The 22,174-nt window shown below is 41.2% G+C and overlaps 1 protein-coding gene across 1 annotated transcript in view; it reads left to right on the top strand.

The window, feature by feature from the left end:
* The first annotated feature begins 216 nt into the window (after positions 1-216).
* The window catches only part of htr7c (5-hydroxytryptamine (serotonin) receptor 7c), an 85,101-nt gene continuing 63,143 nt past the window's right edge, over positions 217-22,174 (top strand). Inside the window, exon 1 of the mRNA XM_071354125.1 lies at positions 217-1,091. Coding sequence (XP_071210226.1) covers positions 631-1,091 — 461 coding nt within the window. The 5' untranslated portion in view covers positions 217-630. The remainder of the gene's footprint in view (positions 1,092-22,174) is intronic.

The raw sequence follows: 22,174 nt of genomic DNA, 5'->3' as shown, positions 1-22,174 counted from the left end.
CCAGTATACTGTCCTCAATTTAGATTTCCGATTATGTGAAGAATGATCCGTTTCCTTCATTGTTTAAATCCTGTTGTCCCTCCTGACCACCCACCACCCCCTCATGATCGCCGTATAGCTTTTAGTACATGAGAAATCACCTTTTTGATACGATTCAATTAACTTGCGTCGTAGCCTGTGTTTGTGAACTCATTTTCTGGTGTGAGCGTTCGCAGACGGAGCTAAACCACTCGTGAGGAAATTCACATCTGTCAGCGAAGCGAAACAAACCACACGGGGAAACAAGCGCGTCGTGAAAGCAACTTAAAAAATTGCTTAACATTTCAAGTGATTTGTGACGTTTTAGGGATTTTTCTCTGAAGATAACGCGGTGCTGTCCATGGAATGCATTATTGTTTTTCGCCACTTATTTTTGGAGAGGTGCGAATCACTATTTTGGGCAGGTGAAAGCTCTGACTGTGCATGGCTTTGATGAGTGGGCTTATGTTTCTCAGTACTGGCTGTCTTTTTATATAAGAAAATAGCTACTGGATCCAAGACCAGAGACATGCTAATCAAGTATGCGCTTAACTGGAGTAGCCTACACTGGCGAGGTGTCCCTTGGATCACCGCCGGGATTACGTTGTCGTAATGTTCAATACTTCGGACGTCGATCACACTTTCAATAAGAGAGAGGATGTTTCCGAAGTTATCAATGGCACTCTGGAGCTTGTCTACAACGTCACCGCTGATCCTACAGTCATGTGGAACGATACGTGCGGGGAGACACTACTTGATTTCGGCAGTGGAGAGAAGATAATTATCGGAGTGATGTTGGCTATCATCACAGCGGTCACTGTGATGGGAAACACACTGGTTGTCATAGCGGTTTGCGTGGTGAAAAAACTAAGACAACCATCAAACTATCTTCTTGTGTCTCTGGCCGTGGCAGATCTCTCCGTGGCAGTAGTTGTAATGCCGTTTGTTATAGTGACCGACCTAACTGGGGGCAAGTGGCTTTTTGGGGAGGTGTTTTGCAACATCTTCATTGGTATGGATGTAATGTGCTGCACAGCCTCCATCATGACCCTATGCGTGATCAGCGTTGACAGGTGAGTTAGTTAAACTCTAACAGTGGAATACAATCTAGGGTGAGTATTGGTAAAGTGAGACACTCAAGCTTTGTAATGGGTATCTTTAAATGTGTACAATAACATAACCAACAATCAATGCCTGTGTTAGTGAGGAAGTATGTCAGGATAACAAATGGGTTCAATGGGAGTGACGTCATCGTTGTGGGCGTGGCATTCAATGTAATGACACGTGTCTCTAGACTAGAGACATAATGGTAAGTAAAATTACATAGGGTTCTGAGGTAAAATGTTATGGTTATCTAGAACTAGGAAAGGATATTCAGTGTCTCATTAAAACATATTTTGTAATGGGATGTCCTTTTTACTCACAAGAATTTTGCTACACTCTAAATAACATCTGCGAACCATGTGTATGTGACCAATACGATTTCATTTCATTTAACGTAAACTCGTACATCGCCTTGGTCTGTACAATTGCCCTTATTTTAGCGCCCCAAAAACGTAATACTTCCAGATCAACTGTAATGTCAATACCATTGTAAAGCACAATTACTCCCCTTTCCAACAGAATCAATTACATGACCTAAACACTGCCCGTTTCTGCATAATTCAAGTAGGCAATGAGCCCCGTCGGGTCTTTTTAAAAATGGCGGGTGGGGAAGCGAAACTAATGCGTGATAGTGAGAAGGAGAGATGTCGTGTTGGGAAAATTGCTTTTTTTCCACTCGATCTGTCCAACTTATCACCTTATCGCCTCTAAAATGTAAATAAAACACTATAAAGAGTGTATATAATGTGTGATTACATACCTATTTGAAGGTTTGTGTCGAATTTGAATCGGGTTTTTAGGGCGGTGCTAAAGTGATCTTAGAAGTAAACAGCGGCTTTGAGAATGATGATCGCATGCAATGATGACGCAAAAAATGACTAGGTTACCCCCTTACCCCCGTCACTGTCCATTTCTTGTTTTTAAAGGATGAGAGAAGTGCTACACCTGGTGGAGAGAGATTGTAAGACAGAAATAGTTGCTTTATGCGTGCTGTACGTTCCGACATGACACGCCACGATGTAATGGAGGGTCCGTTTTTTCAACTTTTCTCCAATACTATAGAGCCATTACCATGTCGATCAACGCTTGAATAGAAACCTAGTTCACACCCCCGATTTTGAAGTCAACACAGTCGCTACAGTCCCATTCGTTTTCTTTGTAGCCTCGTTTGAATGTTGCGGTTGCGCACATTTGTACGGAATGGGGTGAGTTTACGTTACTTCTCTCATCTTTTTAGAATATAGACATTTTGGCGGTGTCGGAGTATGACAATTTAACTACTGTCAAACTGGGACACTCCTAGGCCATTTTAATGCAATAAAATATTTTTGGGGATTATGAAATGCATGTTTTCTTAACAGAAATCCATTTTCTAAATCAGATGAAATTTTTGATTTAATTTTCCTTGCTAGCAGAAGATAGCATAGCTGCATTTTACTTAGAAAGATATTACCTCAACAACATCAAAAATCCTAGCTAGCTATATTCATAACCATGCAGGTATATGATGACAAAAAAAAACTTATTTTGCTGTATTTGACTCTGATGACAAAAGTCATTGAAATTGTTGAGGGGTGAGGTCTTTCTGGTTTCATTCTACAAAAAAAGGGGGCGGCAGGGTAGCCTAGTGGTTAGAGCGTTGGGCTAGTAACCGAAAGGTTGCAAGTTCGAATCCCTGAGCTGACAAAGTACAAATCTGTCATTCTGCCCCTGAACAAGGCAGTTAACCCACTGTTCCTAGGCCATCATTGAAAATAAGAATTTGTTCTTAACTGACTTGCCTAGTTAAATAAAGGTAAAATAATGTCCACTAGAGTATATTGTTGAGCTGATAGGCCTCGATAAAGTTTATTTTATTTATAGGCTTTACAATTACATATAGGCTACTTCATATAATTATAATCAAGTATGATGAATATAATAATATGAATAATAGCGTAATAATAATAACAATAAATTATAATTCTTAATTTTCCACAAAAATATCTAAAGAATGCGTATGAATAATTTATCATTAAAATATTGAAATCTCTAACTCATCCTTCTTTACAATAAAGAATGAAGTGTTGCCAATCAAGGTGTCCCAATTTGCCAGTATCAACAAAAAATGTGGTCTCAGGACAATATGTTTGAAAAAGAGTCATCCATCCATTTCTCTTTTTTCTTCTTTTGTATAGTCTAGTAGAGTTTTTAAGCTATTTGGAATGGTATCATGTTGGGGGTTGAGACAATGGGATGATTCTGTAAGGTGTTCCAGAAAGCACATTTTCATAAAGTGTCCCACTTTACCAATACTCACCCTATAACAAGGAAGGAAGTATCTAATGTATAGGCTATTAGGTGACATTAGTCTGGGGTTGGGCTGATTTTTATGATTAAATCGAATATCGCGATATTTGACATTGAAGATGTATCATGAAGTGTAAGACGGTATATCAATAAGACTATGTGCAAGACTATTTGAACTTTACAAATAAACTGTACAGTTTTTTTCAGTTAGACTGTATCAACATGTTAAACATTAAGTATAAATTAATAAACTAAGCCAAAATAAACATGATTATTTAATGAGAATAGCTAGGTTTCCATCCAGTTGCCAACAGATTTTCATGCCAATATTCTAAAATCTGCTAAAAACAATATGTTCATTTTCCCACCAGAGGTGTTTCCATCAAATTGGCTTGTGGATAAAATACTGTGTGTAGTGCACATAAACTTTTGGAGTTAAATTCCCATGTACCGAGAAAAAAAAAGTTAAATGGGTTTCCATAGCATTTTCAACTGGTTTAGAATTTTGCGCTATTTAGCAAATGTGCCTACTCTGGTCTTGGCACGTGCTCTCTAACCAACAGCTTGCAGATACAGTGCGACTAGGCTACAGTACATACATAATGAGATTATTATGGACAAATACTTGGCAGCCAAGTATCGATCATCATGTCACCAGAATAAGACCCTATTTTTATTGGAAAGTAGCATCAAGCTCATCACCATGGACATTAACCACCCTGTTCCAGAGTCCTAGTGCGAGGACCTCAAAATATAATTGCGTGACTTCAAGTTTACTTTGATATGATGGTTATTATATCAATATTTGCTCATAAAAGGCTTTTCCACCGCCATTTTACTGACACAAAAGGTGCCCACCTTGTCTAGCGTATTTTGTTTTGTCGACATTTGGAACGTTTATGACGTGCTTTTTTTTTTTCTTCGACATGTACTTTACTCTCATGAAAAGTTTGGATGGAAGCCAGGTTAGTGTGACTATAATATTGTAAATAAGCACAAAAATTGCACAGTCTGGAATGATTTAGTCATTAACAGAGCAAAACGATTATATCGGATATCGAAATATCTTGAGTAGCATATCATAGAAGAGGTCTCCCCAAATATCACATAACCCTACATTAGTAAAAACATTTATAGCGCCAAATGACACACAGTAAGCCGGATGTGAATTGGTTCGCTTGAGGTTGTCCAGCAGAAAGAACATGAGCTTGCCAACATGAGCCAACAATAACACTTCCCACTGGGCAAAAACTGGTTGAATCAACGTTGTTTCCACATCATTTCAACAACAAAAAAGCTATGTGATGTTATCTAGTCATCAAAGTGTGGGAATTTTGTATTCTTTGCACCCAACTTTTAAGCTAAATCCAATGACGGTGGATTTTGTGTTGTTGTTGAATTCACATTAGTTGACAACTCAAACAAATGTAAATCAAATCTAGACGTTGAACTGACATCTGTGCCCAGTGTTTTTTGTTTAATTTTTCCAGTTAGCAATAATCAAATTATTGATTCAGAGCCCCTTGTGAGTGGATCAAACAATTAAGGGTTGGTCGCTAGATTTGTTTCTTACATGCCAATGTAAAATGTGAAAGTTATGTTTAGTCACTGCAAAGAGAGTTTGACTGTGAATAACCAGCTAACAATTGTAGATAGACTGTTTTTATGTTACCAGTAATGTTCCCCTGACGTTTGAGTGTCCAGGTTTCCTAAGTTAGGCAAACATTCTACGTATGTCAGCAAGAACATCATAAGAACCTATTTAGCATGTTTTGGCATTAGTGTTAGAACATTCCCTTGATGTCAAACAGAACATACCCATAACATGGTTACCAATGTTGGAAGATTATTATAGTAAACTGAAAATAAACTAAAAACGAATCGTGAAAAAACTATAATAATTTAAGAAACCAATTAGAAAAATGTGAACCTTAGTGAAACTATTATCTTTGACTCCCATACGAACTAAAAAACCCATAATAAATTATGTTTAGTTTTAGGTAGTTCTTTTTCAAAACTTTGGGCAAAAATTAAATGGGGTTTTCAGGCATCTGAATCTGGCAGGTACATGCTGCCAGGAGATGGCGATGTTTCAAATAGGCCTAGTTTGTTCATCACTAATCTCTGTCGACAGACTGATTGCCTCATACAATGTACCAATGTTCCTGCATACATGTCTGTAGAAGTTCCTGCATCAGATGGGACAGAGAGGTGGTGTCGGAAATGGGACGCGTGTCACCGGTGACGTCACAGCCACATCTTCTTATTTTCCTAGTGTAAACATACCCGCCGTACACAAAATAGTAGCTAGCTAGGAAATGGAGCATGCAGAGGTTATTTTTAATGAATGCCTTTCGTAACTGTTTAGTTTGCATCATCTACCTTCACTAAAACCACTGCAAAAGGTTTTGCCTGCAAACTTTGGTTTCAAATTGTGATGTCCTGGTTCAAAGGGGTTGACACTCTAGACCCAAACTGCTACAGACCTATATCTATCATACCCTGTCTTTCTAAGGTCTTCGAAAGCCAAGTTAACAAACAGATTACTGACCATTTCGAATCCCACCGTACCTTCTCCGCTATGCAATCTGGATTCAGAGCTGGTCATGGGTGCACCTCAAAGGTCCTAAACGATATCATAACCGCCATCGATAAGAGACATTACTGTGCAGCCGTATTCATCGACCTGGCCAAGGCTTTCGACTCTGTCAATCACCACATTCTTATTGGCAGACTCGACAGCCTTGGTTTCTCAAATGATTGCCTCGCCTGGTTTACCAACTACTTCTCTGATAGAGTTCAGTGTGTAAAATCGGAGGGCCTGTTGTCTGGACCTCTGGCAGTCTCTATGGGGGTGCCACAGGGTTCAATTCTCGGGCCGACTCTCTTCTCTGTATACATCAATGATGTCGCTCTTGCAGCTGGTGATTCTCTGATCCACCGCAGACGACATCATTCTGTATACTTCTGGCCCCTCTTTGGACACTGTTAACTAACCTCCAGACGAGCTTCAATGCCATACAACTCTCCTTCCGTGGCCTCCAACTGCTCTTAAATGCAAGTAAAACTAAATGCATGCTATTCATTCAATTACTGCCCGGCACCGGCCCGCCCGTCCAGCTTCACTACTCTGGACGGCTCTGACTTACAGTACGTGGACAACTACAAATACCTAGGTGTCTGGTTAGACTGTAAACTCTCCTTCCAGACTCACATTAAGCATCTACAATCCAAAATTAAATATAGAATCGGCTTCCTATATCGCAACAAAGCACCCTTCACTCATGCTGCCAAACATACCCTCGTAAAGCTGACCATCCTACCGATCCTCGACTTCGGCGATGTCATCTATAAAATAGCCTCCAACACTCTACTCAACAAATTGGATGTAGTCTATCACAGTGCCATCCGTTTTGTCACCAAAGCCCCATATACTACCCACCACTGCGACCTGTACGCTCTCGTTGGTTGGCCCTCGCTTCATACTCGTCGCCAAACCCACTGGCTAGAGGTTATCTACAAGTCTCTGCTAGGTAAAGCCCCACCTTATCTCAGCTCACTGATCACCATAGCAGCACCCACTTGTAGCACGCGCTCCAGTAGGTATATCTCACTGATCACCCCCAAAGCCAATTCCTCCTTTGGTCGCCTTTCCTTCCAGTTCTCTGCTGCCAATGATTGGAACGAACTGCAAAAATCATTGAAGCTGGAGTCTTATATCTCCCTCACTAGCTTTACGAACCAGCTGTCAGAGCAGCTCACAGATCACTGCATCTGTACATAGCCCATCTGTAAACAGCCCATCTATCTACCTCATCCCCATACTGTATTTATTTATCTCTTGCTCCTTTGCACCCCAGTATCTCTACTTGCACATTCATCTTCTGCACATCTACCATTCCAGTGTTTATTTGCTATATTGTAATTACTTCGCCACCATGGCCTATTTATTGCCTTAACTCCCTTATCTTACCCCTTTTTTCTTCTGTATTATTGACTGTTTTGTTTATTCCATGTGTAACTCTGTGTTGTTGTATGTGTCGAATTGCTATGCTTTATCTTGGCCAGGTCGCAGTTGCAAATGAGAACGTGTTCTCAACTAGCCTACCTGGTTAAATGAAGGTGAAATAAATAAAGGATTGTATGTCTGAAGCGGACCCTCCCCGGAATTTTTTCCCCCTTTCGAAATGTCCAAGAGAATCCGACATCCTCCCCAGACCTAGTGCTGCTGTTGCCTAGGTTTGAGATTTATGGGACTAGTGCATCACTATCATTAACTAACAAATGTGCTATGACTTCATTTGTTGTTTTTTCCTCTCTGTTTCTGTCAGATAAAGGTAAAAGTACTTGATTCTTACATGTATTACTAAAGTTGAAAAAGCATTTCATTAATTTAAACATGGAGAAAGAGTTAACTTCCATCATATTTCTTGCACCAGTCTAGGTACTAATCCTTTTAAATCCAAGTCACATTGAGATTGACTTTATAATTCAAAGCTAGTGTCCTTAATCAAAACAATAACAAAGCGAACACCCAGTCTCTGTTTTGGTAAAAAGCTGAGTGATGCATGGGCCTGGAGAAATGTAACCACTGTCAAATTCATAGACAGAGCTACAGTGGGGAGAACAAGTATTTGAAACACTGCCGATTTTGCAGGTTTTCCTACTTACAAAGCATGTAGAGGTCTGTCATTTGTATCATAGGTACACTTCAACTGTGAGAGACGGAATCTAAACAAAAATCCAGAAAATCACATTGTATGATTTTTAAGTAATTAATTTGCATTTTATTGCATGACATAAGTATTTGATATGTTTTGAGGCTATAGTGTGTGTTTTATATTACATTGTTTACATTACATTGTTTAGAAACATAGAAACAAGCTTATATTATTTGAAGTTCTGATGTTGAACACATTTTTATTGAACCTTTATTTAACTAGGCAAGTCAGTTAAGAATAAATTCTTATTTACTTAATGATGCCCTACACCAGGTAAACCCGGACGACGCTGAGCCAATTGTGCGCCGCCCTATGGGACTCCCAATCACGGCCGGTTGTGGTACAGCCTGGATTCGAACCAGGGTGTCTGTAGTGACGCCTCAAGCACTGAGATGCAGTGCCTAACATGCTGACCAGACTGGACACGTCGCGTGCGCGAGCGTCGCAAAATAAATTTAGAAATCCATGTTATTCAATTATTGCACCCACACTTCTGACGCACGCCAACGAGCATCTGCGACGCCAAGGGCTAAAATAGAAGTCGTTCCTATTTCTGACGCAGATCGCGCTGACAGTCATCTTCTCATTGGTTTATAGAAGCAGGTACCCACGTGCCATCTCCTCATTGGTTATACCCACGTGGGTAATTGAAAGACGAATTTTGTTGCCGGTTGTCGTTGTAATACAATGATAGTTTAGATGCGATCACCATATAAGTTCAACGATGAAAAAGCCTGGAAGGAGGAGAGATGACTAGAAACGATTCGGATGACCATTTTATGTGTGGATTAATTGTCGGAGTAGAGGACCTTGTGCATTTCAGGTAAAATAACAACTCAATGTTTATATCCCAGGACAAATTAGCTAGCAACAGCAAGATATCTAAATAGGACAAATTAGCTAGCAAGTGCAAGCTAACTAGCTAAATTGCCATACATGTTTAATGCTTTTCGACCTGTCCCCAAATGAATGTCATTGGTTCAGAGTTTGTTTTGATATTTTAACCTGCGTGTCGTAATCGCGTTTGGTGTGGGGGGACAAAATAAATGTATGCACGATAGCGCACGATGGCGCACGCGCGCAGCCGTTTTGGTTTCCGTGTTAGACCGTTGCGCCACTCAGGAGCCCAAGTAAGCTCATGAAGCATTTATAAGTTGTGTTTTTCAAGAATAAATCCAGTATATATCCCTCAAACTTAACTCTGGACCTCGAATCCAGTTCCACTGCACTCTTCCATTGTTCGCCTCTAATCAGGGACTGATTTAGACCTGGGTGCAATTAATTATCAGGTAGAACCGAAAACCAGCAGGCTCCGGACCTGTTAGGACAAAAGTATTAATATAATTGATTTATAAGTCCAAAAATGGATGTAGCAACTAAGGATTCTAGCTTTAAAGGCCCAATGCAGATGTTTTTATCAATATCAAATAATTTCTGCATAGTAATTAAGTACCGTACTGTAAATAAGAATTTGTTCTAAACTGCTATGCCTGCTGATAAAGGTTAAATAAATCAAATGAAAAACAGATTTCCATTCAAATGGGCAAAAATAGCTTTTTAGCCCCCCCAAAATTCACAGGCAAGAATTTTTCTAGGACTGTCTCGGAGTGGTCTTAGTGAGGAGGGGAAACTGAAAACTAGCTGTTATTGGCAGAGAGGTTTGGAACTCTCTTTTTTTATTGGTCTATTGACCAATTTGCCACATGGTGATGTCACCATGGACAGCCGAAACTCCCGCCCATGCAAACCTGCTGATTAGAAGGTCCTGTGTATGTTGTATTCTTAGCCAGCAACTATCAGGAAATAACACTGATCACATTTTTCAAACTTTTACAGTGTTAGTTTCATCAGCTGTTCTACAATATGATACAAAACACATAAAAAAACAGAATTTTGACAGCACTGGGCTTTTAAACCTAACCTATGACCTGACCCATCAATTTATGTATTACTGCCCAACATTGGCAAGAAGTGACATCCCCAGAAACACAACTATAGGCCTACAACATATCTCCTAGCCTCCAACACAGTCTATTTGGCCGCGCCAACGTTCTTCTCATCTTTGTCCACTAAAACTTGTCCCCGAGGACCTTTTGTAGGCCTCTTTTCACTATACTATTTCTCCTCTAACTTTAATTTTACTTAAATTAAAAAGGCTTACATGTTGCCAATCAACAGTAGCCTAGGCCAAGTCTCCTTTCACTCGCTCTGTCTCTCTCCTCAGCAGCAGGCACACTTGACGTGAGCAGCCAGAACCAGTTTCAGCTGTACCTTTTATTGTGCTGCAATTGGCTAACACAGATAACAAGCTCCCGCTTGAGTCCCGGGTTGGATCTCGGAATTTCGGGTCTGTTCGACCCGTGAAGACCTCTAGCCCTACCTCCAACGCATAGGCTGATTTCTGTCCCTAACACTAAACCTGAAACTAAATAATATAAAAATGAAATTGACAAAAACATTTCTAACTAAATTTGAATAAAACGAGTAAATCAAGTCTGAAATCTAACTGAAACTAAACTGAATTTCAAATGAGAATCGAAAAAAACCTAATATTAAAACACAAAACTATAATAATCTTGGAATGTTGTAAGAACGTTCATGTGTCCAGTTTTCTGAGGGTTAGGAGAATATTCCATCAACATCACACCAAACATACACAGAACATGGTTGCCATGTTCTCAGAATATAAGATATTAATGTTATAGACATGTTTCATTGTAACGTTGTAAGAACATTCCTCTGTCCAAGGATGTTTAATACATAGGACATTCTGCAATGGTCTCCGAAGATTTTTTTATGTTTCGGGGACGTCCCTAAAGACGTTTTTAGGACGTCACCGTCCCAGAGAAACTTTCATTACACATCACCCCTTGATACTACTGCTGAGTTCATCGAGGCACTGATTGGTGAATCACTGATCCATGTTGAAAGCTCTTTGTCTGTTGGAAAGGTTTGGGACACCCACACACAGTGTTTTCAAATAATAATCAATGATGAGAGAATAGTGAGATTAGCTGGCGTAGCAGGAAGATCGGAATGCCGTAAACCAGGTTTAATAATAATTCCTGTATAAATTAACAATGTAACCATGTATGTCTGTCACCACTATTTTATGCAAGTAAAGTCGTACCCGTATGAAGAAAAAAAATCACGACAGCTGTGATGGAAACAGGAAGTATGGGTGTCCCTGATCTTGCCAACAGACACATAATGAATGGATTAGCTATGAATGGATCAGCTGCCATTCTGTATAGAAAGAAACAGCTAAATTGATATTTTCAATGTCTTTGTTCAGCCACGACTCAGAGAAACAGAATATTACTGTTCTTCAGATCACATTGATAGGATAGTCTCAAAGTGAGCTTGTCCAGTTTATTCTCCAGTGAATGGACGTTCACCAACAGAACAGGGGTTCAAGGTGGTTCATCCACTCACCGAGGTTGTCTTGTCAGATATCCTGCATGCTGTTCTCTGTAATGCCCCCTCTTCCTTCTTAGAGTGTTGGGGATTTCGGCCTTCTCCGGGATGAGTAGTATGTCATTCATCTCCGACTCATTGATCTAGAAATGCTCATCCAAATCGAGGTTAGTGACCACTGTTCTGATGTCCAGACGCTCTTTTCGGTCATAGGAAATGATGGCATAAACATGTAAACATTTTTTTTTTGTCTGTGCAAAAACAACACACAAAATTGCACAATTGGTCATGATCCCGTAAAACGGCTGATATTCCATTAAGGCCATTTCATATCATTTTTTGGGACCATCAGGCAACGTCCTAAATATGCGTGTCCCCGGATCAAGCTGAGAACTAGACAAAAACCTCCAGGAGACCATGATAGAACATTCTGTTTTAAACGTCATTGGACACAGGAATGTTCTTGCAACATACCCATGAAACTTGTCTAGAACATTAACATCTTATATTCTGAGAACATGGCAACCATGTTCTGTGTATGTTTGGCGTGACGTTGATGGACTATTCATCTAACCCTCAAACTGGACACATGAATGTTCTTGCAACATTCCCATGAAATGTGTCTAACATTAATATTGAAAATTCTGAGAACATGGTAACCACGTTCTGGGTAAGTCTTTTTGACATTAAGGGAATGATATCTTGGAAACAGTCATTGCACATCACTGGAACAGTCATATGAAAACATTAGGTGACCTAATGAGACTCTTAAACTCTTAAGGGAATGTTCTCTGAAGTTGTGGGAATGTTTGTTGTTAGCTGGGTATGAATGCATAAATTATTATGATTCTGCAAGTCGCGCAAATGACACGTTTACACGCCAGTGGTTTCTGGAAAAACAAGCATTTCAGATGTTGGGTTCCTGTGGGATTTTTTTAATTTAACCTTTATTTTGACAGGGAGTCACACCTCCCGGGTGGCGCAGTGGTCTAGGGCACTGCATCGCAGTGCTAGCTGCGTCACCAGAGTCTCTGGGTTCGCGCCCAGGCTGGGCTGGGTTCGCGCCCAGGCTCTGTCGCAGCCGGCCGCAACCGGGAGGTCCGTGGGGCGACGCACAATTGGCATAGCGTCGTCCGGGTTAGGGAGGGTTTGGCCGGTAGGGATATCCTTGTCTCAGTATGTAAAAAATGTAATAAAAAATGTATGCACTCTACTGTAAGTCGCTCTGGATAAGAGCGTCTGCTAAATGACTAAAATGTAAATGTAAATGCTGAGACCAAGGTCTCTTTTACAGATCAGCCCCTTTCACACATCAATACACATCAATATACACTATAAACATCAATATACTCATCAAGGTTCACATCAATACACAAAAAGCAAAACATACTCAAAGAAAACCAACACATTCTTCAGTAAACATCTGCCTTGTGAATTGCCCTAGAGGCACCAATTCATCCAATTTTAGAGAGCCTTGGAGATTATTCCACAAGTAGGGGGGCGGGGGTACGAACTGTTCTCATACGTCTGTCTATAAGTGAAGAATGAAGTAAGGTACGGCAGAAGTTTATGCAGGCGGGCTTTCTTAACAAAAAGAATGCAATACATCGATCTACAATACTTCAGAGTGCCAGCTTACTTTCTGATACAAAACACAGTGATGTGTACAGAACCACCTAGCGTAGTGTGCTATGATAAACTGTCCAGTGGCTTCAATACAGTGGCAGCTGCATTCATATAGACAATATCACCATAGTCTATAACCTGTACGAATGTCGACTGAATTATTTTGTTTTTTGCTATTTAATGAAAGGCATGAACTATTCCTATAATTAAAGCCATTTTAATTATTATTCTCTTTGTAAAAGATAGCTTTTCGTCAATCCAGATGCCCAGATATTTATAAGCATGGACACGATCAATGAGGGCACCATCCAATGTACTTATGCATTAATCATCATTTATGTGATTTGGAGAATAACATATACAGTACTTAGGGTTGCAAAATTCCAGGAATGTTCAATAAATTCCCGGGTTTTCCAGAAATCCATGTTGAAGGGTTCCCGATTTCCTGCTTATTCTCTCCTGATTCCGATAATCCTTCAACTGGGAATTTGGGAAAACCAGGGAATATATTAAAAGTTCCTGGTCCATACCAATTGCAGACAATATTCTTTACCAATAAAGAGTGGTCAACAGTATTGAAAGCCTTTGATAAGTCAACAAAGAGGGTCGCACAGTGCTTCCTCCTATCCATACCATTTACCACATCATTTAACACCAAGGTTGCAGCAGAGATGGTGCTATGACCAGGCTTGAAACTAGACTGGTGAACGCTTAGAATACATCTCGTATACAAGAAGTATCTAAGCTGACAGTTGATTAATGACTCTAAAAATGTTGCTAGGCAAGACAATTTTGAGAAGGCACATTTTTGGGGGGTTGGAGTGGTCACTACCTTTGTGGAGAGGGAGTACATGGGCCGCCTTCCAATCCCTGGGGATAGCACCTGAGATAATCATAAGATTAAAAACATTTGTCAATGTCTCCGGAATCAGGGGAGCAGAAAGCTTCAGCAAGAAAAGGATGTACTTCCGTCCTGTCAAGTGATCTTCCCATTAGAAAATAAATGAGCAGACAAAACATTTTATTTATTAATATTTTTTATTAATGTATAGTCATTTTATTTGGTTATCCATTCACACCAGAACATGGATACAAGCATGCATAATTACGCATGTTGGTTAATGCATTGTGTATTCTATGGATTATGTACAGTGTTTGTGTTAATTGTCCACATAAGCTACAATGCCTTCAGAAAGTATTCACACCCCTCGACTTTTTCCACATTTTGTTGTGTTACATCTTGAATTTAAAATTGATTATATAGAGATTTTTTTGTCGCTGGCCTACACACAATACCCCATATTGTCAAAGTGGAATGATGTTTTTAGAAATTGTACAAATACATTAAAAAGTAATGGGACTCCCAATCACGGCCAGTTGTGATACAGCCTGGAATCAAACCAGGGTCTGTAGTGACGCGCCTCTAGCACTGAGATGCAGTGCCTTAGACCGCTGTGCCACTCAGGAGCCCTATTGCATGGACTCTGTGTGCAAAAATGGTGTTTAATATTATTTTGGAATGACTACGCCATTCAAATACAATTCTGTAAGGTACCTCAAGTCGAGCAGTGAGAAAACGGAGGATGGATCAACGACATTGTAGTTACTGAACAATATTAATCTAATTGACAGAGGGAAAAGGAAGCCTGTACAGAAGATTCCATACATCATTTATTTATTTACCTTTAATTCATCATGCAACGAGGCACTAGGCACTAAAGTAATACTGCAAAAAATGTGGCAAAGCGATTTACTTTTTGTAATGAATATTATGTTACGTTATGTTATGTTTGGGGCAAATGTAATACAAGACACTACTGAGTACCAGTCTCCATATTTTCAAGCATAGTGGTGGCTGCATCATGTTATGGGTATGCTTGTAATCGTTAAAGACTGGGACTTTTTTCAGGATAAAAAAGAAACGGAATGGAGCTAAGCACAGGCAAAATCCTAGAGGAAAACCTGGTGCAGTCTGCTTCCTAACAGACACTGGGAGATGGAGTTGTTTACCCAGAGGACCGTGAATGTTCCCATGTGGCCGAGTTACAGTTTTGACTTAAATCAGCTTGTAAATCTACGGCAAGGCTTGAAAATGGTTTTCGAGCAATGATCAACAACCAATTTGACAGAGCTTGAAGAATTTTCAAAAGAATAATGGCTAAATATTGTACAATCCAGGTGTGCAAAGCTCTTAGAGACTTACCCAGAAAGATTGACAGCTGTAATCGCTGTCAAAGGTGATTTTTAACATGTATTGACTTGGGGTTGAATGTTATCAAGATACTGTGCCAGTCAAAAGTTTGGACACACCTACTCATTCAGGGGTTTTTCTTTATTTTTACTATTTTCTACATTGTAGAATAATAGTTAACACATCAAAACTATAAAATAACACATAGAATCATGTAGTTACCAAAAGGTGTTAAACAAATATTTGAGATTCTTCAAAGTAGCAACCCTTTGCCTTGATGGCATCTTTGCACATTCTTGGCAATATCTCAACCAGCTTCACCTGGAATACTTTTCCAACAGTCTTGAAGGAGTTCCCACGTATGCTGAGCACTTTTTGACTGCTTTTCCTTCAATCTGCGGTCAAACTCATCCCAAACCATCTCAATTGGGTTGAGGTCGGGTGACTATGGAGGCCAGGTCATCTGATGCAGCATTCCATCACTCTCCTTCTTGGTCAGATATCCCTTACACAGTCTGGAGGTGTGTTGGGTCATGGTCCTGTTGAAAAACAAATGATAGTCCCACTAAGCGCAAACCAGATGGGATGGCGTATCGCTGCAGAATTCTGTGGTAGCCATGCTGGTTAAGTGAGTCTTGAATTCTAAATAAATCACTGACAGTGTCACCAGCAAAGCACCCCTACACCATCACACCTCCTCCTCCATGCTTCACGGTGGGAACCACACATGCGGAGATCATCCGTTCACCTAATCTGTGTCTCACAAAGACACAAGAATCTAAAATTTGGACTCATCAGACCAAAGGAGAGATTTCCACCGGTCTAATGTCCATTGCTCGTGTTTCTTGGCCCAAGTAAGTCTCTTCTTCTTATTGGTGTCCTTTTTAGAAGTGGTTTCTTTGCAGCAATTCGACCATGAAGGTCGGATTCACACAGTCTCCTCTGAACAGTTGATGTTGATGTATTCTGTTACTTGAACTCTGAAACATTTATTTGGGCTGCAATTTCTGAGGCTGGTAACTCTAATGAACAGTAGTATGATTTGACATGTTTTCTTATTTTTCTTACAATTTTTATCCTGTTTAGCATATAAAAAATGCTTGGAAAGATCAGAGGTTGGACCTAAGCAAATGTATAAATACTTCTCTAGGCAAGCTAGAGCAAACAGTACAAATATTTGAACGATTTCAACTAGAATTTGTGGCCCAGGGTTACTTCAGATGAGTTTGAATGGAGTTGGTTACACACACACACTTACACGTCTGTCGTACTACCCTATACTGTTGTATTATCAAATCTCCATCATGACCATCTAGTCAACAAGAGGTAACTCTGGGTCTACCATTCCTGTGGTGATCCTCATGAGAGCCAGTTTCATCATAACGCTTAATGTTTTTTGTGACTGCACTTGAAGAAACTTTCAAAGGTCTTGAAAATTGGTCTTTTACCAAATAGGGATATCTTCTGTATACCCCCCCACCTTGAGACAACACAGCTGATTGGCTCAAATGCATTAAGAAGGAAAGAAATTCCACAAATGAGCTTTTTAAGAAGGCACAACTGTTAATTGAAATGCATTCCAGGTGACTACCTCGTGAAGCTGGTTGAGAGAATGCCAAGAGTGTGCAAAGCTGTCATCAAGGCAAAGGGTGGCTATTTGAAGAATCTCAAATATGAGAAAAAAATAAGAAACCTGCACACTGCTCTTTAATAAGCTTTACGTATCGGCCTCACGGCCTTCGTCAAAGCTTTTGTGAGTTTAAATTGGCACCCTTATGTAGACAGCCCCACTCACATTAGTTCCACGCATCGAATGGGATTGGAGTTGAGGGACAACAAATAAGTGCAACTAAATATAACTGTGCATTTCATAAATATTAGAATAAAGTGTACAAAAAACGTATTAAACACCTCTGTAAAACCACGATGAGGACATCGACCTACCAAGCAAGTTTTCATATATCATTGGATACAGGGCAAGAAAAACGTCAGAGTAATCTGAAATGGGGGCATAATTCATATTCACATTTACAAAACATTTTTTATTTATTTATTTTCACCTTTATTTAACCAGGTAGGCCAGTTGAGAACAAGTTCTCATTTACAACTGCGACCTGGCCAAGATAAGCAAAGCAGTGAGACACAAACAACAACAGAGTTACACAAGGAATAAACAAACGTATAGTCAATAACACAATAGAAAAAGTCTATATACAGTGTGTGCAAAAGGCGTGAGGAGATAAGGCAATAAGTAGGCCATAGTAGCGAAGTAATTACAATTTAGCAAATTAGCACTGGAGTGATAGATGTGCAGATGATGATGTGCAAGTAGAAATACTGGTGTGCAAAAAAGTAAATAAAAACAAATATGGAGATGAGGTAGGTAGATAGGATGGGCTATTTACAGATGGGCTGTGTACAGCTGCAGCGATCGGTAAGCTGCTCAGATAGCTGATGCTTAAAGTTAGTGAGGGAGATATGAGTCTCCAGCTTCAGTGATTTTTTGCAATTTGTTCCAGTCATTGGCAGCAGAGAACTGGAAGGAGAGGTGGCCAAAGGAGGTATTGGCTTTGGGGATGACCAGTGAGATATACGTGCTGGAGCGCGTGCTACGGGTGGGTGTTATCGTGACCAGTGAGCTGAGATAAGGCGGAGCTTTACCTAGCAAAGACTAATAGATGACCTGGAGCCAGTGGGTCTGGCGACGAATATGTAGCGAGGACCAGCCGACGAGAGCGTACAGGTCGCAATGGTGGGTAGTATATGGGGCTTTGGTGACAAAACGGATGGCACTGTGATAGACTGCATCTAGTTTGCTGAGTAGAGTATTGGAAGCTATTTTTTAGATGACATTGCCAAAGTCGAGGATCGGTAGGATAGTCAGTTTTACGAGGGTATGTTTGGCAGTGTGAGTGAAGGAGGCTTTGTTGCGAAATAGGAAGCTGATTCTAGATTTAATTTTGGATTGGAGATGTTTAATATGAGTCTGGAAGGAGAGTTTAGTCTAGCCAGAAACTTAGGTATTTGTAGTTGTCCACATATTCTAAGTCAGAACCGTCCAGAGTAGTGATGGTGGGCGGGTGCGGACAGCGTTCGGTTGAAAAGCATGCATATAGTTTTACTGGTGTTTAAGTACAGTTGGTGGCCACAGAAGGACTGTTGTATGGAATTTAAGCTTTGGAACACGGTGTCCAAAGAAGGGCCAGATGTATACAGAATGGTGTCGTCTGCGTGGAGGTGGATCAGGGAATCACCCGCAGCAAAAGCGACATCGTTGATATATACAGAGAAAATAGTCGGCCTGAGAATTGAACCCTGTGGTACCCCCATAGAGACTACCAGAGGTCCGGACAACAGGCCCTCCGATTTGACACACTGAACTCTGTCGGAGAAGTAGTTGGTGAACCAGGCGAGGCAGTCATTTGAGAAACCAAGGCTGGTGAGTCTGCCGATAAGATTACGATGATTGACAGTCGAAAGCCTTGACCAGGTCGATGAAGACGGCTGCACAGTGCTGTCTTTTACAGACTGGTAATAGGGGTTGTAACAATGGTGGTGGATAATTTTTGAAAGAGAGAGTCCAGATTGTCTAGCCCAGATGATTTGTACGGGTCCAGGTTTTGCAACTCTTTCAGAACATCTGCTATCTGGTTTTGGGTGAAGGAGAAGCTGGGGAGGCATGGGCAAGTAGCTGCGGGGGGTGCAGAGCTGTTGGCCGGGGTAGGAGTAGCCAGGAGGAAAGCATGGCCAGCCGTAGAGAAATGCTTATTTAAATTTTCGATTATTGTGGATTTATCGGTGGTGACAGTGTTTCCTAGCGTCAGTGCAGTGGGCAGCTGGGAGGAGGTGCTCTTATTCTCGATGGACTTTAGTGTCCCAAAACCTTTTGGAGTTAGAGCTACAGGATGCAAATTTCTGTTTGAAAAGCTAGCCTTTGCTTTCCTAACTGACTGCATGTGTTGGTTCCTGACTTTCCTGGATAGTTGCATATCGCGGGGACTATTCAATGCTAGTGCAGTCTGCCACAGGATGTTTTTGTGCTGGTCGAGGGCAATCAGGTCTGGAGTGAATCAAGGGCTATATCTGTTCTTAGTTTTTCATTTTTTGAAAGAGGCATGCTTATTTAAGATGGTGAGTAAAGACCTTTTAAAGAACGACCAGGTATCCTCTACTGACGGGATGAGGTCAATATCATTCCAGGATACCCGGGCCAGGTCGATTTAGAAAAGCCTGGTCGCGGAAGTGTTTTAGGGAGCGTTTGACAGTGATGAGGGCTGGTCGTTTGACCGCAGACCCATAGCGGATGCAGGTAATGAGACAGTGATCGCTGAGATGCTGATTGAAAACAGCAAAGGTGTATTTGGAGGGCAAGTTGGTCAGGATAATGTCTGAGGATGCCCATGTATACGGATTTTGGGTTGTACCTGGTGGGTTCCTTAATAATTTGTGTGAGATTGAGGGCATCTGGCTTAGATTGTAGGACTGCCGGGGTGTTAAGCATATCCCAGTTTAGGTCACCTAACAGAACGAACTCTGAAGATAGATGGGGGGCAATCAATTCACATATGATGTCCAGGGCACAGCTGGGATCTGAGGGGGGTCTATAACAGGCGGCAACAGTGAGAGACTTATTTCTGGAGAGATACATTTTTAAAATTAGAAGCTCGAACTGTTTGTACAGAGACCTAGAAAGTATGACAGAACTTTGCAGGCTATCTCTGCAGTAGATTGCAACTCCTCCCCCTTTGGCAGTTCTATCTTGATGGAAATCTCAGAATTTTTGGTGACCTTCCTAAGCCAGGATTCAGACACGGCAAGGACATCAGGGTTGACGGAGTGTGCTAAAGCAGTGAGTAAAACTAATTTAGGGAATAGGCTTCTGATGTTAACATGCATGAAAAGAAGGCTTTTACGGTTACAGAAGTCAACAAATGGGAGCGCCTGGGGACAAGCAGGGCCTGGGTTAACCTCCACATCACCCGAGGAACAGAGGAGGAGTATGATAAGGGTACGGCTAAAGGCTATGAGAACTGGTCGTCTAGTGCTTCGGGAACAGAGAATAAAAGGAGCAGATTTCTGGGCGTGGTAGAATAGATTCAGGGCATAATGTACAGACAGGGTAGGGTGCGGGTACAGTGGAGGTAAACCTAGGCATTGAGTGATAAGAGGTTGCATCTCTTGACGCACCAGCCATGCTGGGTGAGGTCACCACATCATGTGTGGGTGCTGGGACAAAAGAGGCATCCGAGGCATGTTGAGTGGGACTAGGGGCTCCGCAGTGAACTAAAACAATAACTATCCTAAACAACAGTATACAAGGCATATTGACATTGGAGAGAGATATAAAGCGAGGCATAAAGCAAATCACAGGTGTTGATTGGGAGAGCTAGCTAAGACAACAACGGGTAAGACAATAACAGCTAATCAGCTAAGACAACAACAACAGGTAAAATGGCAATGAATGGGCAGAGAGGGTCAGTTGACTACACACAGGGCCTGAGTTCCAAGCTGGGGCTGACAGATAAACAAAACAATTAACAGTCCAGCAGGCATCAGCTATGTAGCCAAGTGATCATAGGGTCCAATGAACAGCAATAGATAAAACAGGGAAGGTAGTAGTCGTTACTACGCTAGCAAGCGGGAGACACAACGTAAAAATAAAAAAAAGTTAGCATGCCGGGGCTAGTAGAAGCGTCTGCCCCGACGTCCGGCAAAGGCCGGTTGAGGGTACAACGGATGGAATTACGTTGGCAGACCAGTCGTGATGGAACGGTGGGGCTCCGTGTCGACAAAGGGTCCAGGCCAGTTGGTAAAAGAGGTATTGTAGCTGGAGTAATTTTGTTTGCCAGCTGGGAGATGCACCTGGGCTCGCGGCTAACTGGTGCTAGCTTCGGGACAAGGGCGTTAGCCACTATAGCCACTCGGTAGCAGCTAGCTAGCAGCGATGATCCGATGCAAAGGTCCAGCGCTTACGGCAGGAATCTGGTGGTGTAGTGGAATCTCGTTGTGTTAGTGAAGAGTCCGGGAGGCATCAGCTGTGTAGCCGAGTGATTATAGGGTCCACTGAGCAGGCCAGGAGATGGGCCTGGGTCGAGGCTAGCTTCGGGGCTGGGCCACTCTGTGGCAGCTAGCTAGCTGCGATGATCTGGAGTAATGGACCAGGGCTGACGGCAGGAATCCTGTCTTGTAGTGGAGAGAAACAGTCCGATTTGCAGACTGGCAGGCTGGCAAGTATTATCCAGGCTAAAAGTGGCTGGTGTCTGTGCTAAAGGTAAAGGCCGCTAACAGTGACTAAATAGCTAGTAGCTAATTAGCTGGGTAGCTTCTGATGGCTAGCTTCTGATGGAGGTTCTGGCTATAAGGTCTAAAAATAGCAGATCCGTATCACATTGGGTGAGGCGGGTTTCCGGAAGGTATATTTAATTTAAAAAATGGAAAAAGATTGAAAATATATTGAAATATATAAAAAAATTACAAAATATAAAAATCCTCATATTAAACACTCATGAAAATACAAGTGTCGTACATTGCTTAAAAGCTTAACTTCTTGTTAATCAAACCGCCTTGTCAGATTTCAAAGAGGCTTTACGGCGAAAGCATACCATGCGATTATCTGAGGACAGCGCCCCGCATACACCAGCATTAATAACATTTTCCAAACCAGCAGAGGCGTCACAAAAATCTGAAATAGCGATAAAATAAATCACTTACCTTTGAAGATCTTCCTCTGTTTGCTATCCCATGGGTCCCAGCTACACAACAAATGTTTGTTTTGTTCGATAAAGTCCTTCTTTATATCCCAAAAAAG

Source organism: Salvelinus alpinus, chromosome 19 (assembly GCF_045679555.1).
Source record: "Salvelinus alpinus chromosome 19, SLU_Salpinus.1, whole genome shotgun sequence".
Taxonomy (NCBI): Eukaryota; Metazoa; Chordata; class Actinopteri; order Salmoniformes; family Salmonidae; genus Salvelinus; species Salvelinus alpinus.
Note: the sequence above shows the minus strand (reverse complement) of the source record. Positions and strands in the feature narration are given on the sequence as shown.